Source organism: Chlamydotis macqueenii, chromosome 3, assembly GCF_036417535.1.
Source record: "Chlamydotis macqueenii isolate bChlMac1 chromosome 3, bChlMac1.mat, whole genome shotgun sequence".
Classification (NCBI taxonomy): Eukaryota; Metazoa; Chordata; class Aves; order Otidiformes; family Otididae; genus Chlamydotis; species Chlamydotis macqueenii.
Window position 1 is genome coordinate 31,872,671 of NC_141558.1, and position 27,874 is coordinate 31,900,544.

Genomic DNA, 27,874 nt, shown 5'->3' on the forward strand with positions numbered 1-27,874 from the left:
CTAAATGCTGCAGTGGTTTTGCAACAGTTGTGCTGGCTAATAGGTGCAGATCTAAGTGGTGTAGGCTTCTAGGTGGTTCTTGCCATTTGAGAGATTGGACCTGCTGTGGGCTAATATGGAGAACAAAGTTTAAGTCTTGATGACTCTAGGATTACATAGGAATAGCCTTAACACCCCAAAGAAGACAGGTAAGTGTTCAGGCTGTAGTTCTGAAGTTTAGCTGATTTTGAAAAAATCAGGGGAAGAAAACCTCCAAAACCCACAAAACCAAAAAAAAAACCCCTACTGATTATTGCAGTAAAGTGAAAAAAATGAGATTTCCACTGACTGGCAACACACCACAACGTGCTGTGGTCTCATCTGCCTTCAGGGCAAAAGCAGTCAGTGTAACAGTGCTGATGACCAATCTAGAGGGTAAATAATCAAATGCAGTCCCTGTGGAGCCCTACCTTAGGCCCCCAAAGTCACAACACAGTAGGTCGTGGACACCATCATATATATGACTTTCTATTTGATATCTAACTACCTAGTGACTTCATCTCTTTTCAGAGAGCCATCTTAAGAGATGTTTTTTAAAGAGTAGATCCTGCTTAAGGCAACTGAAGAAATTCTTGAGAGTATCAGAGGAGAGAGTTCTGAGGTGTTAGTTTGTAACTTAGTTTATAATTCTAAAAAATAAGTGGGCAGTAGTCCTCCCTTGGAAGGAAATTCCCTTCATGTGTAGATTACCAGAAGACGTGGAATCTCTGCCATGATCCACTTTCTGCAATCAGGACTGATTTGTAGCTCAACATTCTGGGGACACTTCTTCAAGATATCGGTCAAATCATGATAGAAAAAGAACTACTATGTTGTGGTAAATCAGAATCACTATGTTCAGTTTTGGGCCCCTCACTACAATAAAGACATTCAGGAGTGACAGTGAGACGTGCTGGAGTGTGTCCAAAGAAGGGCAACAAAGCTGGTGAAGCGTCTGGAGCACAAGTCCTGTGAAGAGCGGCTGAGGGAACTGGGATTGTTTAGTATGGAGAAGAGGAGGCTGAGAGGAGACCTTATTGCTCTCTACAACTGCCTGAAAGGAGGTTGTAGTGAGGTGGGTGTTGGTCTCTTCTCCCAAGTAACAAGCGATCGGACAAGAGGAAACTGCCTCGAGTTGCTCCAGGGGAGGTTTCAATTGGATATTAGGGAAAATTTCTTGACCAAAATGGTTGTCAAGCATTGAAACAGGCTACCCAAGGAAATGATGGAGTCACTATTCCTGGAAATATTTAAAAGGCATGTAGATGTGGTGCTTAGGGACATGGTTTAGTGGAGGACTTGGCAATGTTAGGTTTATGGTTGGATTTGATGATCGTAAAGGTCTTTTCCAACCTAAACGATTCTATGATTCAGAAAGTCTGTGAGGACAGAAGAAACACATGTTAAGGGAAGCACTGTTAGCCTGTTTTGACAATTGCCAAATGAGATTGTCTTTGGATACATTTCTGAAGCCATTTAGTATAATCGGATTGCAGCCACAGTGCTGGCTGTATGGCATGAGAAACTAAATCTGTCCCTGAATTGGAGATTTGAGGTGACTGGAGTGCTTTAAGCTGTAAGGTGACAGTCACCTATCTGCTGCAAATCTGGCTCCACAAGTTAAGCAACCCTGATCTAGCAGTTAGACTAACCCCTTTATGACAAAAAGAATTGATTGCTGTGCCATTAAGAATGGTCTTCACACACCATTGCTGTTTGCAGGGTCACACCACTGGTGTAATCTGAGCAAGGTTGATACAGTGGTGGAAAGTATTCCTATTTTTCAAATTATTTTCCTAGTGTTCCTGTCATACTGAAATGATAAGAGGATTCTCCTCTTGGTGAGACCCATGGGCTTCTCCTTTACTGAAGTCATAGTGTCTTATTGCTTCCATACAGGTTGCATTTGTGCAGGTCCTTTCCATAGCACCTACTGGGGGATTGATGCAGATAAGGATGGTCAAATTCACTGCTATGCATTTTGTATCAGGAGAGAACAGGGTTAGTCTCTCCGCTCTTCCAGCCCAGGAAACTGTTGGATCTTCCTTTTGTAGTATACCTCTAGGCCTTCCAAATAGTCTGAGAACTTAATGAGGTGTACACTTTGAACCATGATTAGAAAATGAAGTATTCCAGCCTTAAAAATGTGTTCTTAGATCTTTTCTGCAGTGAGGCAGAGGAATGAACTCTCCTTTACAGGGAGTGTGTTCTGTCCCTTTCCTTTCCTGAGCTTTTTGTAAACTCAGACAAGCTGGGTTTCATTTGCCTCTGTGTAGCTGAGATTTTTCCATTTCCTACACTTCCCTCTTTGCTTCTGGATCTGTAATGGCATGATAGTGAAGCTCCAAATTAAATATTTATTTATGTCCTGGATGTTAGGTGATGTAGTCCTGTTAGAGTTTTGGTTTTTTGCTGGTCTGTGATGCCTTGGCAGTCAAGATGAACATCTTAACTGTCTTGGCATATCACATTTTAATCTCTACGTACTTAAAGTTTAGTGGGAGTGCTCCTGGTTTTGAGACAGTTTGCCACCATGGCATGTACTTTGATACAAAGTACTAAGCCTCTTGGCAAGTTACGGCTTATGTGTGCCCTTCTAGCTGAAAAGCTCTTAACCTTCTGGGTACGTTCTGATGGCAGCAAGACTTGAAGGACTCAAGCTGCTGAAGGTAAGTAATTGGCTCTGTTCTTGGCCATTCCATATTTGTCTATTTTTTTTTTTGTATTATGAAAATACTTTTTCTTTTTCTCTCGATCACTGTATTCTGAAAAGTAAAACTGATGTAGCCAGAAATGTAATTCAGAAAATTCACAAGACATACCAAACTAAACTGTTTATGTCAGTTCCCCTTTATCCAAACCTCCATAGTAATTGCTCTCTTATGTTTCATGGTATACAATTCATAATGATGGAGATCTATGTTTCTTAAACTACATTTTGTGAAATACTTGTGACACCATTCACTTTTAATACTTTACTTTTAAATAGCTTAGCTTTTCTGTTGTAGCTATTTGCAGTAGTTTTTTTGCAATCAAGATTATGAAGAGACATCCTAAAATACTAAACGTATTGAGTAAGCTTTTTAAAATAGCTGGGTTTGCACAGTAAGCCTGAAGAAGCAGTGAAATATTCAATATGGTGTGCATTTGCTACTGCACTGTATGGGTGCTCCCATGGTGTATTAGTAAAATAAACAGTTTAGCTAGACTGAAAGGAGAAATAAATACTTATGTGAATAAAAACAATGTTTATAACTACAAAACTTAGATTTATATTCAAAGTCAGACTAGAGAAAAAACTGAGTGTACATTTCAAGAGCTCTACCAACCGTAGGAGTACTATTTGTACTTCAAGAGTCATGAAAATGAGACTGGGTTTACAGGAAACCATACCGTAGGTATCTGTAAAAGGATTGTTCCTTCTTTTGTTCACTTGCATATATTTGTGACGATCATCCAACAAAATGTACATGAACTTACATATTTTGTGAGCTAGAAGACCGCAGGACTAGAATATATATATTCTGCTTGTGGTAGTATTGTTCTTATTCAACTGTATGAGATGGTTATCTGTAATTTCGGTTTTCTCAGGTCCGTTTTCAATATGCTGTCTTCAGTTTTAATTTACTCTGAAACCTAATACTGATTATTTTATTCTTGTTAAATTCGATTACTCTTTTGTAATAGGGTTGTCTTTATATTTTCTACACGTAAAGAAATTATTAGTAAAAGAGTTCCCAAAATGTGATAGAAATACTATTTGTGGTATGTGTGCTGCATCAAAACAGTGTGTTAACACTTCCTGAACAGCCTACTTTGCATTGACTTGTGGGACGTGCTTCACTTTTGCTTAGTGGGACCTGAAAAAATGAATTTGAAAACTGCTGCTCTTTTTTTTTTTTTTTTCTTTTTTTTTGAGAAGAAATCAATTACAAATTTTGGAAAAAAATATAAATTACATGCTAGTATATAGCATGTCACTTCAGATTACTCTCAGAGATGCTTTTAATACCCATCTCCATACTGAGTTACTCCAGGGTCAGGTTTTCAGGGTCAGCTATGCCATAAAATCTACAACCATAAACTTGTTAAATGTACATCCAAATCAAATTGTGTCATCATGAAGACCTTTGTGACCACTGACCTGCTTTCCCCACCCAACTAGACCACGGAAACTCTGTCTAGAATTTTCCAAGGCATATTTGACTTTTCAGAAGAGCCGTGGATATGTGGCCTATTATACGAGTTCAGCATATGTTCCTGGAGCATCAATCACTCATGCAAATACACAAATCTGAGGAGACATTGGTGTTGAGCTTACAGTAATGCAGTCTTTTCCTTGCAGCTGTCTCGAAAGATCTCTGGACACAGTGCCTTCCACATTTCATGTGCTGTACAGATCCTTGACAGGGGTCAGGATATTTCCGAAGTAGCTCATCAGCATCTCTGAGAAAGCTTCCAAAAATGCATGTGGAGCACTGGATAGGTACTGGTTAAATACATCTTACTCGATTTTGTCTGTCTTTCATTCAGTGCCATCCAATTTCTGAGCTCCTGTTGTTGCTAATCAGTTATATTTAAATATATTTAGATCAGGTATGGACATAAATTCTGCAAGTTATGCAGCTTTTGAAAAATTATTGTACTGCTTTATTCTAGAGTTTCCAACAGAGATTAAAAATATAATCACTAATACAGGAAAAAGTATTTCACATCAGAAAGCTTTTCAAAGTAGGAGAACTGTGAGCTGTAAGAACGTAAAGCTGAAACAATATTTCATTAGGCAATATGGTGCAAATTTTTAAAAACTAGGTTTTTACAGGTAAACAAGTAAATAGACTAGCCTCAAAAAAGAAAGACAGTGGTTTTCTGAATGGAAACTTTATTACCACTAAGTTAAAGCCTTGAGTTTGGGAATTGCTGGCCTTTGGAGATCAAGCAGTTGGACACCATCTATTAAAGCAACAAATTTAGTATGAGTTTTGTATTCTTTTTGTGTTTTCAGTGCTATCTTTGTGTATAATTAACACACATCTGATTTTAAGAGACGGATGAATTTGGGCACTGTAGCTCCCAATAGCTTTCTGGTGTATGAATATGCTTTCTAAAATTTACTGGGCAAATACACTTTAGACTATTATGTTTTCCAAAATTTCTTTCATTTCTTCAGCATGTATAGTTCTTGCTTCCTTGCTCTCACTCTCTTCTTAGCATTACAAGGAAGTGTTTTGAATAACCTTTGATCATAAATTTGATTCCAGAGAGCTGTCTGCTGTGCTGACTTATTTTTGCCTTATTAGGTGATTTTTGCAGTTCGCAACTCCAGGAACCGTTGAGCTCCCTGGTTTTTCAATTCCTAAAGCTAAACGACAGCAGTCCAGTTTGGTTCTCAATAGAAAGCTTCGTGGAATCAAATTACCTTGCGTGCAGTGACACTGCTTGGGTGTTATTTCCATTCTGGAGGGAATGGTGCTAGTGACTGCTGTCAGTTGTGTACTGTTGGTGAGCAGAAACTTCATTTTAAATTAAAGAATCACTACTTTTTGAGGAAAAAAAAATTATGCTTCATTCTGTCAGCTAACCCATTGGAGGAAAGTAGTGGTATTGTCTTCTGTCCTTTTGTGGTTTCCCTCAAAATCAGATTAGTATGTCTCAGTAGAACAAAAGTGCAAATGTGTTTTGGGAGCCAGACGCTAATGCTTGTATTGCTTGGCATCAAAGCCTTGGGCTCCTTCAGGCGAGTAACACTGGTGAGATAAGAGTAGGGGTGGAAGGTTATACCCTCTGGTATTTGCGATGAAACTGTAATAACCAGCAGAACGCAGCCAGTCATGGGAGCCCAGCGTGCAGCGGCCGCTATTGTGATGTGAGGTGTGGCCAAAGAAACCAGAGGTCACCATCCATTTTATAGGGGTCTGGGCTGCCGGGAGCAAAACTGAGGATGGCACGCTGCCATGGAGGACAGGCTTTTGTTAGTGTGTTATGTAACGTGGAAGTAAAAAATAATGTAGTTGTTAAATAATGCAGTCGTTAAATGCAGCTCTTTGTTCCTTAACCAGAGATTCATGAATACTCCAGCTGTGAGCGTGCCTGGCTCTGGGATTCTTAACTATTTTGAAAAGCCTCAGTCAGGACCTTGTGGACTTTGGAAGGACAGGGGGGAGGCTTGAGGATTTTTCTTCAATTATTTGTAAATTATATTTATTGAGTTCTTTCTGTGAGGTTTCTGTGGCACACAGATTTTAATTTTTTTTTCTTCCTTCAGTTGTAAGGGCTAGAGCCTGTAGGTTTTGAAACTAATATTCTGAGCTTTTCACATCTCATCAGAAAGTAGAGCTTTAAGAAAAATACACATTATTGCAAGGCTTAATGCTGTAAAGGTTGGTAGCAGTCTGTTACAGGAGATGGACTAATTGGGAAGGAAGGAACTTTCTCAGTGTACTGCAGCATCGTACAGCTTATCTGACACATTTTACTTAGTTTTGTTTGTTTTCTTTTGAGGAATTAGATATTGAACTTCAGCAAATACAGGATTTCAGACATGATGAATTATTGATCTATATTAGGATAATTTTAAAATTGATAAACTATGTTACTGTAATTTATTTAGTTTATGTGTAACAGTATTTTCTCCTGGGCTAACAACTTCAATTACGAGTAGTGAGATTTTAAAAGTACAAGAGATTTAAAAAAAAAAAAAATTGTTAGCTTCATGCAGTAGAAAATTTATGCATAATGCAAATTGTACAGAGGTTACAGATAATGCTGTTGGCTGCTGGGACTTGATACCTATTAACTATTAACTCTCTGTGCCCTTTTTTTTTGGTGGGTGAGTTGCATTAGTCATATAACTATTTAAATAACTCCAGCTCAGATGTGCATTTTTAATGTCAATGAATATACTACTTCTTTGGAAAAAACCTTAGAAATTAGAATGTAAGTTTTATATTCCAAATTCCATGTAAATTGCTTTTTTTTTCATTCATAGATACCACGTTGTCGGACATAAAACTGGTTTTTATTGATACAGTAAAATTTTGTAGGTATTGAAAAACAGGATTTTTTTTTTTTTAATTCCCACTGCTAGCCAATATTTATCAACACCTAAGATTCATACTGCATGTTTCAAGTCTGAATCGATTAAATCAATGTGACATGCTGAGGCTGGGCCAAGTCTTGTCTAATCAGCAGTCAGCACTGTTACTCTGGCATGAGGCTCCCAAAAATAGAAACACAAGAAGTCAAACAAGTAAGTGGAAGGGCACTAAAAGAAAAAGTGCTGCTAATTCCACTGTTGACTTTCTGTCTAATGGATTCTTGTTCCCAGGCCATGCTAAGTAAAGCAACTGGCACGGGGTGTGTTTCTGCAGATGGCTCAGCAGTGACACACGCAGCCCAGCTGGTTGACAGGTGTTTGATTTGTATTTAACAAGTACCTCACACAAGCCAGATTTTTTTTTTTTTTTTTTTTTTTACAGATACTGAGAAGCTAGTCAGCTGATGCTTTTTCTTCAGAGTTAACAGTCCTTTCACTATGCTCCCTTTTTGTTTTGAATGGCAGTTCTTCTGATTTACCATTACAAATGAAGAAAACATTATTTTAGTTTGTAATAAGAAAGACACTAACTAGGAGAAATTAATCTATAGTTAACTTATTTAAAACCTGTTACCTTTGCAAGTATGATGCAAAGAAGATGCACAAATATTTTTTTATAGTTATTCACAGTAAGATCTCAAGAAATGTTTATTTAGCTATCCACTTCTTATAATGAAAATTCCCTTACAGTGTGTACATGGAAGGAGATTGCCAGACTTCTGGGGTATAGCTGTTACACTCTGTGTTCATGTGTCTTCCCATAACGTAAGAAGGTCTTGGGACTTTTTTGTACACACAAGCTTGGAGTAAAAGAAATTCCCTGCCCAGAGGAGCATACAATATTGATAGAGGTGCATCCCAGGCTGCGAGGGAAGAGTGAAGGTGGGAAACTACTTAACAGATGAGAATAAATAGTGTACAACACTTTCTTATTGATTTTGTTGTAAGCTACATAACAGCATGCTGTATAATTGGGGAGTGATTGTCTCAATCATGGTCTGTTTAATTACACTTTGGGGGTTTTGTTTTGCTTTATTAACTGTGAGTGGAAGAATTTATGAACTTTGTGGCATTTGTTAGTCACTGCTGTGATAGCAGCTCTGCCGGCGAAACCAGCAATGGAAATAGTAGAGTATCAGGATGCTCTTACAAATTATCTTTGATTAATGTGAACTCTCAGAGCCTTAGCCAGTAGGATGTGTAATGTAACAGTGACTATGGCCAGTTTCTCTTCCCCTCCCCACCCCACCCCATTTCTTCATACTTTAGTCTGAGCATTTTTCTTTTCTGGTATCAAATCCATGAGGTGGAAGAAGGTGAGATTTCAGGAACTGTTAACAAAAACACATGGCTTTTTGCAGCGACGAGGTTATAGTGCCAGTGTTGTGAACTAGCCAGGAGAAATACCACCCTGTAGAATACAGTGTACTGGCAGTACTTCTGCTGAACCTCAGAAGAATGAGAAAGGAATGCAGCCAGAGAAATGGCTGTCAGAGTAGTGTTGATTCTCTAAATAAACATTGGGTTTTAGTGAGAGAATGATTAAAAACTCCTGCAGAGAGTCTGTGTCCCTCAGATAGCGGACTAGTTTCTTTCTGTCTGACCTCCCAGAAGTGGAATATGGAGTAGGCTAATAAGCCTCAAAGAGGTTATGAAAAGGGCCTGAAAGGAAAAGTTACAAACCTACTAGGCTGAGATGTCGCTGTTCCCCACAAAGCTGCTCAGAACTGATAGTAATGGGGTACACCTGGAGACTTGCCTTTAGGGAGCAGTTTCCAGGGCTCCTGTGCTGACAGTAGATCTGATATTTGTACCAGCTGACAATCCGCATCCTGAATCTTCAGGCTATGAAAATGGATGATGATTATGATGATGATGATAATAATAATAATTCCTGCAGTAAAGAATAGCCTCTGACATCTAAGGGGTTGACCAATGCTGTTTACCTTCCTAATATAAACTTGGGTCTCTAATTATTATGGTGAATATTATACTCATAATATATTTTATTATTTTGAAAAGATCTCAACAGTTCATTAATATTGGATAATGCTTTTTAACTTATATTTAACATTATTGCATTTCAAGTATTATTTTAGCAATTAGATTAATTTCCAGTTCTGTTGAAGCTGTAATAGGATTTAGATTTGCTTTAAAGCCATTGGCTTTATGGCTGGGTTAACAATAAATCAATATATTATGTGTAAGTCAAGCAATTTTTCTTTTTACAGACCTACTGTAAGGGAAAAAACATAGTTACAAAAATTTGTCAGTTGCCCATGAGTATAAGATCACTTCAGAATTTTTTCTACTGTGTTGCTTCAGATGATAGAAATATCCAATTGGCTAGACTTAATTTTCTAAATTGTTCATCCGTAAGATTTTATGATAATCTTTGAGAACATTTTGCAGCCAGAAGCCTATTTGCCCAATCTCAGTACTCTACAGGAAGTATTGGCATGGTTTTCATTTGCATTTCCTTCATGCTCTGTGTATGGTGGTGTAGGTCAACTGAACTGGATTGTTTTCAAGCCCACGTTCAATTCATGTCTGTACTGCATTTTTAAATCACAATCTAAAAAAAAATAAACATTATCCACTTCTGTGTAGTAAAGTATAGTGTGCTTCTTACCCCTCTTACCTAAGGAATTTAACTGGGTGGTGGACCATTAAAAAAAAAAAAGCTGTTAGCTGAGTCATTTGACTCAATCTGAAAAGTAGACAAAAAAAAATTGTGAAGGCCCTTCGGGCTCTACGACACAGCGAGACAAAATGAGGAGAAGCTGTCCTGTCCCACTGCTCTTCTACATTGCCTAGAACTTTTCTCTTCCTTGTAAACCTCCATTGTTACAGCCTGTTGTAGCTCAGCCCCGCTCAGGACCAGACTATGCAGTCTCTCACTCACTCCTCCCACCCTCTGAGGGAACAGGGGAGAGATATTATAAGAAAAACGGCTCAAGGTTTGAGATAAGGACAGGGAGAGATCATTCAAGTTACCATTACGGGCAAAACAGACTTGGGGAAAACTATTTATTTATTATTATTAATAAAACCAAAGCAGGATAATGAGAAAGAGAAAGAAAAAAACAACTTCCTCCCACCCCTCCCTCTTCCCGGGCTTAACTTCATTTCAATTATCTCTACCTCCTTCCCCTCCCCGAGCGGCACAGCGGGGAATAGGGAATGGGGGTTATGGTCAGTTTATTACACGTCACTTTACGCTGCTCCTTCCTCCTTGGAGGAAGGACTCCTGACATTCCTCCCCTGCTTCATCTTGGGGTCCCTCCCACGGGCTACAGTCCTTCACCAACTGCTCCAGTGTTGGGTCCTTTTCCACGGGGTGCAGTCTCTCAGGAATGGCTGCCCCAGTGCAGGCCCTCCACAGGCCACAGCCTCCTTCAGACATCTGCCTGCCCCAGCGTGGGGTTCTCCACGGGCTGCAGGTGGATCTCTGCTCCTCTGTGGGCCTCCATGGGCTGCAGGGGGACAACCCGCTCCACCATGGTCTTCACCACGGGCTGCAGGGGAATCTCTGCTGGGAGCAGCATTACTCCTCCGCCTCCTTCTTCACTGACCTTGGCCTCTGTAGCCGTTCCTCTCACCAGAAATTATTCACAATCAGCTCAGGCAGATGCCTCTCAGGTTCTCTTCACTTCTCGGGGCCAGGCTCAGCTGAGTCAGGCCTAGACGGCCGCCCAGCAGGAGGCCAGAGGGTGAGGGCTGCAAGGCCCACAAGGCTCGCGCCTCCCCCTTTCTGCCCCCTGCTTTCTGCCTCTTCAGTTTGTTGTTTTTTTTTTTTTTATTATTTTTCCCCTTCTTAAATACATTATCACAGAGACATTATCACTGAATATGCCGTCACCAGTTGTCTCAGCCCTGGCCAGCGACGAGACCACCAGAGAAAGGACAAACTTCTAGCAGCTTCTTGCAGAAGCTGCCACTGTAGCCTTCCCCCTACTAAACTAAATCAACATGCAGCCCCTGAGGGCTCCACAGAGGCTAATGAGTTTCCTATCATAACCGAGGAACTAAACCCAGGCTACCCAAGATCCTGGTTATTTGCCAATAATACATTCTGCATTCATTTTTCTCCTCCGTTTGCTGTTTAGTTCTTTGCAGACCAGTTCTGTTCCGTTTGAAATCAGTGGCATTTAGGAGTGGTGACTAGAAACATGCCTTCTGTACTGAGCTGTCATTTCTTGATGAAGAAGGTCAAGAAGAAGATAGTTGTCACTTCTTCAAGGACGTGCGATAGCGGTGAATACCACTTGTATTCGCCAAACACAGAAAGAACACCTACTGACAGCAGAGGCTCTGCTACTAGCTACTGCTACTCCTTTACATCGTAAAGGCTTCAGTCAGTTTGTTATCAGTTTTTGAAAGAAAAAAAAAGAAGGCAATATGCCGGTCTGTAGTTATGCACGAAAATAAATTGAATGATCCTTTTGTCTCAAGTTTTTCAGAACAGCTTCTCTGACTTCTCATGTTGTGTGAAAATGATTTGTGGGAGCAAAATATAGAAACAAACTTTTGACTTACGCACTCTATTTGTGAAAAATGTGCTTTATGTATTTGTATATAGGAATTGTGTGACTTGTGTGCTTTTTAAGACATACTAATAGCAAAAAAAAAAAAAAAAAAAGGAAGCAGTGCCAGCTAAAGAGAATGCAGTCTGGAGTAGGGAGCCCTGTGGCCATGTTCTGTGAAGCTCTGAGTTGCTGCCTCTGGCTGCCAAGTCATTAGTTTGCATGCAAAACACTGAAGCCTAAATTTTCAACTGTCATTTAATTTGGAGTGTATTAACATCTAGGTGCCTTAACGGATAGGCGAGTCAGACTCGTCCCAAAGATGTGTATCAGGAAAGGTTGTGACTGAGGAAAAATTGATGCTTCCTGAACTCCGATTTTGTTATGAGGTGTAAATGAGAACAGTGGGGCTATTCTCATTTGCCTTTCTCTTGAGCAGCAACATAAAAAAAGCCAGAAGAGCTCTGATGACTAGGACACAAGGACACAAGATTCGTCTCACCAGCCCTCACCTTCTTGGCCAAACCGTGGTGTACCCACTCTGCAGGGGCTACTGTGGAAGCAGAACAGAGCAAAGGAAGCAAACTGTTTACCTGTCACAAGCCCTTCATCAGGTTATTTTAAAGGAGGATCTCATGCGTGCTTACATGGGTCAAGTTTGCATCAAGGACATCACTGAACACTTGCTGAGTACTGTTAGTTCAGCAGTAACCAAGTGGGAACAGAAGGATCAGTAGATACAGTGAAACCAAAATGTCATAATATTTAGCAGAAACTTCCTGACATAACTAATCCAGGAGGTTCACAGAGCAAGTGTTAGTAAATACCAGCTTAATATATTTTTATGTAATTAATATTCTATCAGGTGATCCTAACCATTAACAGGAGCCTGCTTAAAGAAACAAGGAAATACTCTAGTAGGCTAAGGAAGGTGTCATATAATAGAGTGTAATTGATGTGGGATTTTTATTTGTTAAAGGCAAAGCTCTGCCCTCGCTGGTGGCTCTGGACTGGCTTGGTACGTGCTTCACAAGGGAGGATGCCGCTTGAGGCCTCTGACAATACGTTGTTGAACATTCCACTCCGTTTCTGCAATGCTAAAAATAGTTGTCCTCATTTTGAAACACCGGACTATTAGATTATTCCAAGGGTCTGGCATACTCAGGGTAATGGAAGGCATATATCCATAAATTATCAAAACAGTAAGTAGTGTTTGACTGCTGATTTTACTTCTATTAAGATAGTTTCCTTCCTAGTAACCCCGGAGTACCAAGCCTATTCTGTAAATCAAACTCCTGGCAGTCCCCCAGTAAATTTAAAAATACAAGGAAAAATGTTTGGTTTTTGTATTGAGGATGGAGAAGCATCTAACTGCTTCTTTGTGGTTTTGTTTTGGTTTGTTTTTTTTTTAAATTTGCAGAATCATATCTGAAAATATCTGCAAAATGCTTAAGTTACTTTACAGTAATTTTTTCTCTTTCCCAGCCTTGAAGAGAATCTCACGAAGTTCCAGCATGTTTGCCATTATAAATCATGTTAATGGCTAAAATGTTCCAAATAGCAAAATGCATTCCAAATAGCAAAATGCATTCCAAATGACTGATATGATTTTCTCTCAACTCTCTTTTTTTTTTTTCTTTTTTTTTCTTTTTTTTTTATGAGTAGATAATGTGATGCCTAATTCATTTTTGGCACCATATTGTTTGGTAGCACAAGTAACCAATGCACTAAATAAAGTTCACATACTTGTATGTTAAGATGGCCTCTCCTTTTACTACTTAAATTTTTTTTTTAATGTGAAAGTCTCTTATTTGGAGGGAAAAGTAGCTAAATATGGAAGCCAAGGTATAGAAATTAATGTAAATGCGTTCTAAGACAGTTGCTAACTACACAGATACAAAGCATCTTACTCTGTTTTGAAAACCTTTAGGTATAAACTGAATCTCTAATTTTTTAGGGTGTTGCAGTGCAATTGCAAACTGCAAAATCAATAAATGCTGAATATGTTAAGAACCCTGATTATAAATACACTGCACACTTCTTTAATAGTTAATGCAACCACAACATTAATCATTTTAGATTTAGTAAGAGTTAGTATTGATGTAAGAGGTTATTTTTGCATTGTTGTGTTGAAGGGGTAGTGATTTGTAGAACATAGATTAAACAGTGAAAAGCAAAACATCTCTGGCTTGTCTCCACAAAAAAAAAAAAAAACCAAAAAAAAACCAAAAAAAACCAAAAAAACCCAGTGAATGTGGTTTTATTATCTGGTAACTATTAGACTATGAAGAATTTTTCTGAATTCATGTCATGAATCTGGAGAAAAAGAAGGACTAAGGATTATTTGTAATGATTAATTAGAATCTTTCCCCAGCATGCTAGCATCTATTTTTACAGAGGCGAGCTGGAAGGAAGATGTTGGAAATTGTGCCATGAGTGGAGTTAGAAAATGCCATTTTTCTAAGCTATTTTAAGCTTTATTTTAATTGTTGTATATCATGAGTGCTTTCTATTTATTTGCTTAATTAATTGTATCATTTTGATGAGTAGTTGTTCTTTTATTGGCTCTTTCTGTTGTTAGGAGAGATTGCAGTTTTTCCTTTGTCTCTGTTCTTTCTTTGCGTCTGTGAGGCATTTGTCTTATACTTGGCTTGGAATCAAATGAGTGAACATTCAAAACTTTCTTTTGTTGCTGAGTTCTGGCTTGGCTAGAAAACTGATTTGGATGCTGTGCGAGTTACTAGGGCAAACTTCTGTCAAGGAATTAAGGCCCATGAATGGAATGGAGAAAGCATTTGATTTTAGATTCCTTTAATAAATCTTCTAAGCTCGCACTTGAAGTCATATGAGCATGGATGAATTCTTCTAACAGAACTTATGTGAGTAACTTTAGATTTATTGAGACCAAAATTAATGTACTTCATGGTGGCATATTGCATGAATCGGGAAGTGCAGGGTGGCTCTTGGCTTTGAGTGGTAGAGCCTGCTTCTCACTAGGTCTGTAACTGTTTAACATGCTTTGCTAAGAAGGAATGGAAAAGGAAACTGCTGCAATACTTTATATTTTTATTCTAAATGAGATATTACTAGTTTTTAAACTGTATGTTTTCCTTGGAAAGTTCTATATTAAATGCAGAATTGAGTTGTCTGCAGCTTTCAACTCAGGACTACTGATTTGTTTTTCTTTTGCTCAGCTAGTCCTTGTTCAGATACAGAAGATGAAGTTTACCATGTTACTCAGCTTGGATAGTTACATTTTTAAAACATTTTTGATTAACAAGATGCTTGTCTGTACTTACACTCAGCAGCTAAGCATGACTTTTAAGCATTCAATTTCTTGAATGAAATTTATAAACCTAAAACCTATTCTTAATTTTCATGGGCAGTGCAATGAGAAAGTAATTTGGCAGGGCAGGGTGTGACTAACAGTCAACTGTACAGCTGACTTATTTTGCCCTTTTAAAACATAGGATAGAGGAGGCAGTAATTTACAAACATCCACAGAACATTCATTTAGGAAGTAGGAGAGACAGGTTTTTGTCTGGTTGCACAGGATCAGGACATGCATTTCCTCTTGCAGAGCAGGTTGGACGCTCCGCTAGAAATGGGGAAAAGATCTCTTTCACTGAGCAGAGCCTAGAAACCAGCAGTCTGCTTTATATGTGCTCCCTGTGGGACCTCACAGTTTAAGTGTACATCCCTGTGGACTCAAGCACCTAATAGGTATGAAGGAGAGAGTGGAAGCTGTAGCACCTTTCTTAGGATTTTAGGTACTTGGGTTGTATGCAAGTGTCTTCTGAAGTATTTTTTCTGAACCAGGGCCTGAAATAAAACTTGAGAAAGATTTTCATGTGATCCGAACACTGATCTTTTTTGTTGTTCAGTTCTCTGAAGCAATTTACAGCTATAGTTGCTGCATAATTAGATAATCTGTAGTTGTTAATTGTATAATATTTTGAAAGTGAAATGTGTTTTAACCGAATACAAGTCAACAGAAATACACAACCCTAGCAATCAGTTCAACTGTTCTATAGAAAAGGAGTGAGCAGCAACACACGTCTAGATATTTGTATTTTTTTTTTTCTGTTAATTTAGCTCAATCATGAGTTAGGTCTGTAAAGTGATGGCTATGTACATTTTGTTTCAGGGGGAAGCTGGCTTACCTGGCATACCTGGTCTTACTGGTTCCAAGGTAAAAAAGTTAAAATAAAGGAATAAAGCAGTCTCATTTTACGTATTTTCACTCTCAACATCCTTTTTGCCAGCTCTCCAATATCTACATAAATTGGATTTGAATTACATATCCAGTTTCCAAGTTGTATAATGTGACTGGGGAACTTTATTATCAGCTTCTGTTTCAAAAGAGAAAGGATGTGAGATGCAGTGGCACAAATCTGCCTATCTATTATTTTGCATTAAGAAAAGTCACCTAAGTCTCAAAACTGTGCAGGTCTTTCTAGCCACAAGATAGCAGATTCAAAAATTTGAGATTTGAGAGTCTCATGATGTCAGCAAAATGAGATGAGGGATGGCACTGCTTCTTCCACTTTTCCATTTTAATCTTTTGCTCCTCTCTGGTGATGGAATATTGTAGGAAGGCCAGAACTTCGAAAAAGAGACATCTGTGTTATAGACCTTGCTGTTAATATTTGTTAAAGTTACTTGACTCTTTTCATGGTCAGATTTTGGTTTCTGTTTATTGCAGCTGTGTTTAACCATAAGTATTTGGAATGAAATCTTAGTGTCACATGTATCTATCTGTCCAGCTAATTCCTTTTAGAAAATTGTAGAGGAAATAGTTCTGCTGCTTCCACAAATTAAGGGACTACACAAAAGAAACCATCATTTTGCTCGTATTAAAATTTCAAGAAAGTGTTCTGCAGTGTGACCTTGATGTAAAGGGCTGAACTGTGTATCTTTAGGGCAGATACTTCCTGTAATATAGCATGAAGGGAAGGAAGGAACTTAGTTTCTGCAGATTAGGTAGCCAGCATTGAGTTCTGCAACATGCTTGCAACAGTCTGTCAATTTGTATGTTCAAAGCCAGAATCTCATTGACTTGTACTGCAGGCATATTTTAAAAAATCAAATCAACAATCGTACTGTGATTATAAAGATGAGTTATCAATGATTGTCCATGAAGAAGCTTGTGTGAAATGTTTTGCCTAATTTAATATGAGAATTCTGCCACTGAAAGGACAATTTAAGTCAGTCATAAATTTATTATTTTGTGACTTTCACACTTTTGTTTCTGCAACATTTGTATTCTTTGAAGTAACTTACCAGTGGCTAATACTGTTAGATTTTTTATGCTGTCAAGTGAAAATTACCTAAACTTCTTTATTTACACTTTCTGTTGACTGTGTTTCTTATTTTGTCTAAGTGGAAATATTTTTTAAAAAATTCAAATATGTGCAAAAATCTGGACACTTAGACTGTATTTCTGAGGAAAAAAAAAAAGGAGTTAGTTAATCACTGCATACATTGGTGCAGTCAGAGAACTGACTGATTGAGCAGCAATTTTGCTAAAAAGGATCTGGAGATAAACATAAGGCTGAGTTATGAGCTAACAGTGTTCTCCTTTCTCTTGGGAATAAAGTGAGCCACATATTGGACTATGTTAGTAAAACTGCAGCTGGCAGATCAGGGGAAGGTATTTTCCCCCGTTTGCTTGGTGGGGCTGCATCTGGTATGCTGTGCCATGTTTGGAGGGTCTTCCACTCTCACTTCTTCAAGAGATGTGGAGAAACCAAAGAGGGTCCAGCAGGAAGCTAGCGTATGTTCGGCAGCCTGGAAAACAAGACCTTTGAGAAGAGTTCAAGGAGCTCAAGAGTTTCAAGAGGAGGAATCAAGACTGTCCTGCAGGCTTAGGGAGCCCAAACGGTTGATCTTCAAGGACAGCTTCTTAATATCCCAAGAACAGTCCATGCTGATGTGCAGGGAGTTGAGCGAGTATGGCAGAAGGCCAGCATGGATGAACAAGGAGCTCCTGACTGATCTCAAACACAAAAAGAAGGTGAACAGTGGAAGCAGGGGTGAGCTACCCAGTAGGAATATAGAAACATTGCCAGAGCATGTAGCGATGGAGTTAGGAAACCAAAAACTCATCTGGAATTGAAAGTAAGGAGAGATTTGAAGAGCAGCATGAAGGGCTTCTGTTAAGTGCACCCGTAGCAAAAACAAGGCTGAAGAGAATGTTGACCCACTGCTTAATGGGGTGGGGGACACGGAAGAGGCTGAGAGTACCTGATGCCTTTTTGTCTTGATTTTCACTTATAAAGTTTACCCTCAGGCCTTCCAGGTTACTTAAGCCTCCTAGCAGAGTGTGTGAGAATGAACCATTGCCCACTGTAGTGTTACAATGTTATAGAGCGCTTAAGCTAATTGGACATTTGCAAGATACCAAAGAGTATGCGTCCAGAGTGCTGAGGGAGCCGACTGATGTCACTGTAAGGCTGTCATCTGTCATTATCAAAAGGTCATGATGACTAGAGGAGGTCTCTGATGGCTGGAAACAGGAAAACATGACGTTCATCTTCAGGAAGCACCTAGGGAACTGCAGGCCAGGCAACCTCACCTCTGTCCCTGGAAAAATTACATAGCAAATCCTGGAAGGCGTTTCTAAACACTTGAAGAACTAGATGATGACTGGGAACAGCTGGTATGAATTCAGCAATGGCAAATTATGCCTGTCCAACCTTAACTGCCTGCTCTAATAAGATAACTCTCTGCGTGGATTAGGGAAGAACAGTGGATGTTGTATACATGGACTTCAGACAGGCTTTTGGCAGTCTCCAGTCATATCATTGCAGTCAATTCTATGAGATGTGGACTGGATAAATGGGCAATAAGGTGAGTGGAAGATTGGTTGGATTGTTGGGCTCAAAAGGTGGAATAACCAACTGCTGCTGCCTAGTAACTAATGTCATCCCCGATGGAGTGATACCGGGACCAGTATTATGTCGTACCTTTATTAATAAACCTGGATAATAGGATTCTCAGCGAGTTTATGAACGTTATCAAATGTGAGGAAGTAGTCAGTGGACTGAAAGGTAGGGCAAGAATTATATTCAATGGGACCTCAATGTGCTGGAGAAATGAGTTAATACAAAACTCATGAAGTTAAGCAAAGGTAAACATGAGGTCTTGCCTCTTAGAAGGAGTAGCTTTATGCAACAGTACAGCCTAGGTGCCAAATTTCTAGAAAGCAGATCTACAGAAAAGGAATTGGGAGTACTCCTGCGTGACCTTGTGGTGGAGAAGGCTGGTTGCCTCTTGGGCTGCCTTAGCAAGAGCAGGGCCAGCAGGTCAGGATTTTTTAGTGCTTGTGAGATTGCATCTGGAGTTCTGTATCTGGTTTGGAGTTCCTTAGGAGAGGAAGGAGAGCAGCTTGTTGGGGCAAGCCCAGTGGAGGCCCACCAGGATGGCCAGGGGCTTGGAACCTTTGATGTATGAGGGGAGGCTGAGCGAGCTGGGCTTATTCAGCCTTAAAATGAGATTATTTTGAAAGAGAAAAGAAGGAGGGAGGGTGGTGTGCAGACTCATTGCTATCTACTAGGACGCTGCAGGGAAGCCAGAGCCAGAGTCTTGTTGGGCATATACAGTGAAAGGACAAGAGGCAATGGTCACAAGCTACAGACAGAGAAATTTTGACTCTGTTTAAGAATAGTTTTTATATAATGAATTGGGAATTGAGTAAAGACAGGATATGCAATCTCACAAATGGGAAAGCTAGATGAAGAAATGCTTCTAGGATTTTGTCAAAAGTGAATAAGAGTTAGCTGTGTTGTATGTGAACAGTTGGAGAAGAATGGGAATCATAGAACAACCTGGGTTTGAAAGGACCTTGAAAGATCATCTGGCCCAACCTTTTGTGAGGAAGGGAAACTAGATGAGCAGAACAGAAGCTGCATACAATCAGAAATTATTTCTGTAGTTAACCACTCATTTTTAGGTGAGGGCATATGGAAGGTTATTTCACTAGATCTCATTTTACATGCATGGTCTTGGGCATGCTTCTAAAATTGATCCCTAAGCTCCTGATTTGCATGAGCCACCTCAGCCAAAAGAAACAGTCAAAAAGCAGCCACTGTAGGTAGTTGATGAGAAGTCCAAACTGTTTGATAATCTATACATCTGCGCTTCTCCAAAGCTTCGAATTTAATTCATAAATGTGTAGTACATGATGCTGTATCCCTTGAAAGATTTGACAAAATGCTGCTAGAAATTTTGCAAGTTGTAGCCTGCTGTTCTAGTTAACCTCACTTAAACCTTAGACATCTGTGTAAGGAAATGACACTCTTAAGGGTGAAAGAATGTTTAGACATTACTCATTCTAATATTTTTAAAAGTAATTTAGAAAATACTGTATGCTTTACTTTGGAAATTTTCCACTCTCTTCATCCTAACACCTGTAAAAGACTGAATTCTAGAGACTGGCAAAGACATGCAAACCATCTCCTTCTAGATGATACGAGAAAGAAAGAGAATGTTTGGGGTATTTTTATAGATAGTTTTTGTGCTACAGGTATATAATTTTGGCTGTATGTCTGCTATATGTCTCACAAAACATAAAGATGTACATTAGTAAAGATCTAAAGCAAGTGTTATTCTTCTTTAATATAGCCAGGCTGCAGACTATTTGACAAAGACATTAACATAGTAAGATTGTACATTAAGATATTTTTCTGAGATTAAAGTTATCAAATTGGAGCTGAAGAGCATTGTAACAAGTCTTTTTATTGAAATATCATCAAATAAATAAATCAATCTGCTGAAATAAGCTAAGCATGAATTAGTATTTCAAAACTCACCCTTTCTGTTTTGGTTTTTTTTTTTTTAATATTTGTTAGTTGGATGTAGTTTTCAAAGTGAAAGGAATGAGTTTTCTTTCAGTAAATTGTATCTGTATTTTTTTCTTCTCAGTTGTTCTGGGTTTTGGAGGCCTTCACAGTTGACTAGTCGTATTTAAAAATTGAATTAAAGGTGTTCATGGGAATAAATGTATTAAAACTGATTCTGCTGAAGAATAACAGGACTGTGATAAGCATCAATGAATAGTTCAGAATTTTTAAAGCCATCCCTTCAGATGAATAGAAAAAAATATTGAAAACTATTAATCAAGAAAACTGTGGAAAGCAGTGTCATTTTCTTGTAGAGGTTTCACACCTTTTTGAATGAGACACAATCAGTATCCAAATGATTTCTTCTGTTTTAATCCAATAATAAAAATTCAGTGCAATAAATAAAATAAAATAGTTTTATAGAATGCAATTATTTGAAGAATTTTAATGTTTGGGATTTTTATTTTGTTGTTTTGTGTTTCAGGGTGAACGTGGCTTTGCGGGTAGTAAAGGTGAAGAAGGTGAAAAGGTAAATTATTCTGTCCATGTTATTTATTTTTTCAGTTTAACAAATTCATATATGGCCAACCAAGTAGAGCTTTGTTCTGAAGATCTCCTTTAACTCTTTCATGAATAATTGTTTTTTCTGTGTAAATGATTCCTGGAATGCTTAAGAACAAGGAAGGTTTTATGCCTGTTAATCAGTGTGATCAGTGCTTCTTTTAGCAAAAGATTTAATAATGAAATTTAACAGAAACACAACCACTGGACTCCAGTAGTGTCTATGGCTCTCTTATTTCTATGGTAACTAGTAATTTTTTATTTATACAATGTGAAATGTATGATGAGATGATGCATAGGTACTTGTAGTACTTAATCATTGCTTTTATACATTACAAATGCACTTTTATAGAAGTGTATTGTGTTGATCATAACTACTAAATGTTTTACACACTTATTTTTTCCTAAGAACATAAATTTACTGCAATAAAAAAAATTAACATTTGCTACAGCATAACTGACCACTGATTTAAAAAGGATAATTTTCATTGATACACTTCAGTGTGCCTACACAGTATTTAACATGAGTTTTATCTCCTGTACACGTTCAGCTCCGAGTGAATTGACTTGACTTCCAGTGATCAAGCTGAATGCAGGTGTGTTTACCTGTTCCTCAGACTGGAAGTTCAGTTCTTTTGACTGATGTGTTGCCCTAAGGACAGTCTTAGTCTCCCAACAGCCATAAAACATTTCCCAGTTTAAATTCCAGGAGATGCCTTTCCTTGTTCTTCACCAGTGGGAATCTGAAATGGAGCTTGGAGCAGTTTGTCCTAATTGCAGGTGCTCTGCAGTGGCCAGAAATAGTTCAAAAGCTTGTGCATTAAAATGACAACTAAACTGACTCTGTGGAAGGCTGTCTTGGCTGACAGAATTCCAGCCTGGGTCACCCTAGATGATGCAGCCTAATCTTGTGTGGCTTCAAACAAGTCATTAAAGGCAAATCTGTGTTGACGGACAAATGGAAGGAAGAGTCTGTTCTTAGTTTGCCTAGTAGGAATTAAAGTAACAATGGTGATCGTTTATGGTTGAAACTTCAGCTCCTAACCATGTTACTGCCTGGTTACTGCTTTTTCACTAGTTTTGGCTGATTTGGATTAGGGAACCTGAATCGAGAGTCTTTTCTTGGATCATAGATAGTTTCTCTGTGCTTCAGCTCACCATCTAAAAAAGGTGTAGAAAAGCATTTCTGCTGAATTAGTATATCATAAAGATGAAGAATGACAGATACTGCTAATCTGGCAATATTCAGACTGAAGAAAATGGAGGGTAGGTGGCAGCTTCTGAATTTAAAAAATTGTAGTACATTTGTGAGTTAGGCTGCTTTGGATATGGGTATATTCACTCACCCACCATACCTCTTCAGAAGTGTCAGCCAGCTTTCCAATGTTCCTATTTTAGAGAAAGCATGTTATGGATTAACAGAATTTAAGCAGATTTAAAATTGTGGAGGAGGTGGGTTTTTTTAGGAGGAAGTATTCCAGTAACCAAGAAGGAAGAAGTAACAGAAGTAAAAACCAGCATCCATAGCAACTAGCATTTATAATGTAAAGATTCAGCCTCTAAAAAAAAAGCACTTGTTAAGCTTGAGTGTTTTTAACTTCACTGATAGTTCTTATTTCCTTGGTGGCATCGTTATTCATCACTTCCAAAGGGCTTGTGGATTTTCAATTTTTTTTTTCCATAATTGCTCTGCAGCTGTGCTGTGCTTTCCTCAAGTTTTATGAATAAATTGTGTTTGGATACAGGCACATGGTTCCAGCTGTTGCTGCCACTCTCTTTGCTTGATTTCTCTTATTTTAAGGCAAAGATTAAATGATCTGACCACTGGTAGTCACATCTTTCTTATGTGGAAGCTAAGTCAGCACATTTAGACCTTTTTAAATTTTTTTTTTCCTGTAACATCAGAAGTTAGTTAAAAGTATTTCCAGTGTAACCATTAACAATGCATTCAGCTGTCCTTCAAATAAAAGGAAATGTACAAGAGGAAGGATCTTTATTTACCAGTGATCACTCAAAAATAATTTGGGACACTCTCATCAGAAGCTTCACATCATGATTTGTGAGGAAAGAGTGTGTTTTAAGATTGGGGGAAGTAGGTCTCAGCCTTGGCTGTAACAGTTACTCGGCAGGAGAACATTAAAATGAACAATCCTATATTTTTGTTTTGGTGACCATATCAATTCATAGGATTGAATACTTGAAACCAATTCAGGCTTATATTTCTCAGTTCACCAAATCAAGCTAGTTGACATTGGCTTTTATTCTACTACATTCTACTTTGGCAGAGTAAGCTCTGAGGACATCAGGGAGACATAGGCAACTAAGGAGAAAGTGCGTGATCATATGTAAATTGAAGATACAGAAGGTATCTGTCATTTAAAATAATGAGGGAGATTCTTTAAGGCTGTTTAAAGGTTTCTTTGCCACACTTGGTTCTCCTTGAGGAATCTAGATGTCTTATTCTGCCTTCCTCCTCTTTTTTTTTTTTGATCTTGGTTGAACTAGATTCTCTCTTACAGAAGCCAGTAGCGATAAGGGAAGCTACAGACTGTGTGTGCAGATGTTATGCTGCATGTTTTCCCTCTGTGGGAAATATACTCTCACTGTAAATTTGTTTTAATTCAGCTTTGTATTCTGGGTTTTTTTGTGTGTTACTTAGATAAGGACACTGTCTTAAATGAGAGTCTTATGTTTGCAACTAAAACATTGGTCTACCCTTCTATAGCGTGACTGAAAAAGTGTACACTGAGAGCAGTTTTAATTGGTTTGCTGCCAGGAAGGCAGACTATATCATGTGGATCCATCCTTGTTCTAATACAGTTCAGAACTGTATTTTTACAGTACGGTATAGGAAGTAGGAGTATTACATTTTATGATGATAGGAAGTCAAGAGGGACTGATAATAATAAGAAGAAAGCTTTAAAATCCAGAATGTTCTTGGCAAAACAGAGATGTAGCCTGAAAAAGTAGGATCCAAAGGAAAAGGAACAAGTGCAAGGAACTACCTGTAGGGGAGAATAAATTTGAGCTAAAAAAAAAAAAAAAAAAACCCAAATCAAATAATATCTACTCGGAAATTAAAATCTGAGAATTATTTAGGTCACAAGCTGAACACAGGTAGGTGAAGTCAGGCAGTTGCAAATGAAAGACTCCTACTAAGATGTTTGAAAGTGGAATATTGTGTTCAACACTAATTAAATAGTCCTGTGCTATTTGGTATTGATAAGGGTTCAACTTAAAGTATTTTGAAAGGAGAGCACTGAGAATGACTGGTACTCATGAGCAAATAACCTTTGAGGAAGGGTTGTATGAATGAAGATTGCTTAGTGTAGAGTTAGCTGAAAAGAAGTATGTAAACAGTCTTCAAATAGATAACACCCCATTACCTTCCTCTTTGCAGCAGTATTTGCTGTGTCCGTTGTGCGTGCAAAACACTGGGCTCAAAGTGCAGCAAGGAAGATGCTGTGTAGCCATTAGGAAAGCGTTTTTAATTTTAACACTGTTGTTTATTATGGAAGTAATTTCCTTTTCCAGTGATTTGCAATTTTTATCTTGGTTACAGAAAAGGGAACAAACTAAAGAAAGACTTGCTTTATGAAAATACAGGAGATCAGATTATCTTAAATGATTTTACTGTTTTCTGTTAATAGCATCAAAATTATACAAAGTATCACACTGATTTGTAATTGAATAAGAGCAAAAGAACAGCAAGACAGTTTCTTTTTCAATGGATATTCTTGTTTGTTTTTAGTGCCCAGTTAATACTTCTTTGTGATGGGACAGTAAAGCTCTGGAAGAGGTTGTCAAAGTGGTTGTGCAGCCTCTTTTCCTGTAGGTTTTCAAGACTAGCCCTGAGCAACCTGGCCTGACCCCATCGCTGAACCCTGCTTTGAGCAGGAGGTTGAACTAGGGACCTCCTATGGTCACGTCCAGCCTGAATTATTCTATGATTTTAGGAATAGTGAGCATGAATGTGATATTTTTCTTATTTGGCACATTTGTTCACCTTATAAATACGTGTAAAAAAAGGGGAACAATAAAAAGTTATAATGGTTTGTTTGTTTGGGGTTTTTTTCTAATATTGGTGAGGATGGGATGTGAATTTACATTTAATTTACAGTATGGAGTAATATTATTGACTCTAGGATGTTATAGGCAGATTTTTTTTAAGATGTGTATGTACATTCACACACTCTTGCTTTGGAGCATAACATCTAGGGGTGACCAGTGCCCTTGCTTAAATACCCAATCACCTACCAGCTGATGCTGTCTTCCTCATAGAAGCTGTCATGGAACACCTCTTTTGGTAGCATTGTACATGGTTGCTTGGATGATCAATGTGTATGCACTGTGAAGGTTTTAGCTTAGGTTTGCTGGAACCCTATGAAACAGTCTATTTTCTGGTACAAATAGTTACAAAATAAATTGCTTAATATAAATGAAATCTAAAGATGTCTTCAAAATTTTTTTAGGTACCAAAAAAAAAAAGGAGAATCTTACAATTCTGTCCCTGCATCTTCTAAATACAGTTTTATTCACAATGTTTATTTACTTGTTTCATTTTTACAGCCATCTATGTATTGCTATTTATCTGTCTTTTTTTTTTGACTGCTTTTTTTTTCCAGTGTCCCAATATAAAGCAATTACTTTCTGAAAAAAAAAAAATCAGTGTCACTCTTTGACCATTCAGAGTATGAAGGAGAGCCAGACACTGAAATCAGTGACACATAAAACAAAACCTGCCTTTCCAATCAGCTTGTGGACGGAGTTTCTGAGACAGAGTTCTAGCAATCAGACATCTCTGATCCTGGCTTTGATACCTCTGGGAAATTCTGTAAATACGAAATTATAAAAAAGGAATAAAATATGGAATAGGTTGATACAGAGGATTACATGCAGAGAATTGCTGTATAATGCACCAACAAGAACTTGAGCCATATAGAAATTGCAGTGCAGTCAAGTTACATGTGTTCCTGCTTCGATCATGTCACAAGCCTCCAAGTTGGAACAAAAAGCACAGAACCCACTAAATAACAGATTTTAAAGCCAGGGAAAACCCTGATTATAAAACGGTCCACAAAATGGATGTCGATTCTAACAACAAAGTTAGAAGCACCAGATTTTCTTAAAACATATGCTTAAAGCTATGTCACAAGGTTTGGTGCATCATTTAATGACTGTCAGTTTACTCAAAATGGAGAAAACCAAAATCTATCAAACAAAAACAAAGGGCAGACTCTTAGCTCAAGCATCAGTTGATTTGAGTTGCTTAAATGCAGCCATTGGGGAGGAGATAAGTTATCTAGTTGTAAGTTGTCACTAGGAATTTTTTTTAAATTGTTTTCAGAAATCCCAATACCTAATTATAAATGTTTTGTCCTTCTCTCAGGTAACCCTTGCCTCTCCAGCAGTCATCTTATATACTTTCATCTGTAGTTTCTTAATTTGCTGAGGCAAGATGTTTGAGTGATTCAGTTCAGATAAGAGGGCACATGCAGTGTTTTGATCTTGGCAGCTGTTATGAGCTTAACTGAGAAATGGATTCTAAGTTAGATCTGAGATCTTGAAACATACAGAGGTTGAGATCTTATTTATTGTTATTTATTTTGATACTTGAAGTATGTGCATTACTTGGGAGTTGGAACTGTCACAAAGCCTGTTAGTTAGTCAGACAAATAACCTCTAAGATGCCTTTTTCTTATGTTAAATCTATAATTCATTCTCTTTTATGTCCTGACTCTTGCTTTGGCCACTCCAGCTGATACTCTTTACTTAGGTCCCACATTTTTCTGTCATCTTGTCTACCTTTTTGGTTAGAATGTGTATTTACTGTAGTATACTTCACAGATACACTTCTTTCTGTAGTTGAGCTAGAACACTGAGAATTCCGTTTTGGAACCTGAACACCGTGTAAATTTCATTATAATTCAGCAGAATGTGCAGAACAAATCTATATTTTATTTGAAATAGTGGTGATAGAAAAGCCAACACATTTACGTGTTCATTATAGATGAGCAAACATGACTGGATTGTCACTAATAGACAATAGTAATATCACAGAGCTGGGAAAACTAAATTCCTTGCCTTCCTTAGCTGCTTCAAAATACTAAAGTCCCTATTTCTGTTTTAACTCTGAGAGGCAATGTCGTAGTTCAGCGTCAGTTGTGGCCAGACTGTGCAGTCTCTCTCACTCCCCCCACCCTCCGAGAGTATAGAGGGGAGATAATATAAGGAAAAATGGCTTGAGGTTTGAGATAAGGACAGGGAGAAATCCTTAAAGGTACCGTTATGGGCAAAAAAGACTTGACTTGGGGAAAACTATTCATTTATTACTAAAAACAGCAGGATAATGAGACAGTGAACAAGATAACCTCTCCCCATCCCTCCCTCTTCCCAAGCTTAACGTTATCTCTACTACCTTCCCCCCCGAGCGGCACAGGGGGGAAGAGGGAATGGGGGCTGCAGTCAGTTCATCATACGTTGTTTCACGTCGCTGCTTCATGGTTGGGGGAAGAACTCCTCGCATTCCTCCCCTGCTCTGTTGTGGGGTCCCACCCATATGCCACAGTCCTTTGTGAAACTGCTCCAGTGTGGGTCATCTCTTCCACGGAGTGCAGTCTCTCCAGAACGGCTGCCTCAGCGCAGGCCTTCCAAGGGCCACAGCCTCCTTCAGGCATCCACCTGCCCCAGCATGGGGTCCTCCATAGGCTGCAGGTGGATCTCTGCTCCTCCATGGACCTCCAATGGGCTACAGGGGGACAACCTGCTCCACCATGGTCTTCACCACAGGCTGCAGGGGAATCTTGGCCAGGAGCTGCATTACTCCTCCT

The 27,874-nt window shown here is 38.5% G+C and overlaps 1 protein-coding gene across 1 annotated transcript in view; it reads left to right on the top strand.

Annotated features, from left to right (window-relative positions):
• Nucleotides 1-27,874, top strand: part of COL19A1 (collagen type XIX alpha 1 chain) — a 198,039-nt gene that overhangs the window by 52,336 nt on the left and 117,829 nt on the right. Inside the window, exons 10-11 of the mRNA XM_086743558.1 lie at nucleotides 15,788-15,832; nucleotides 20,968-21,012. Coding sequence (XP_086599684.1) covers nucleotides 15,788-15,832; nucleotides 20,968-21,012 — 90 coding nt within the window. The remainder of the gene's footprint in view (nucleotides 1-15,787; nucleotides 15,833-20,967; nucleotides 21,013-27,874) is intronic.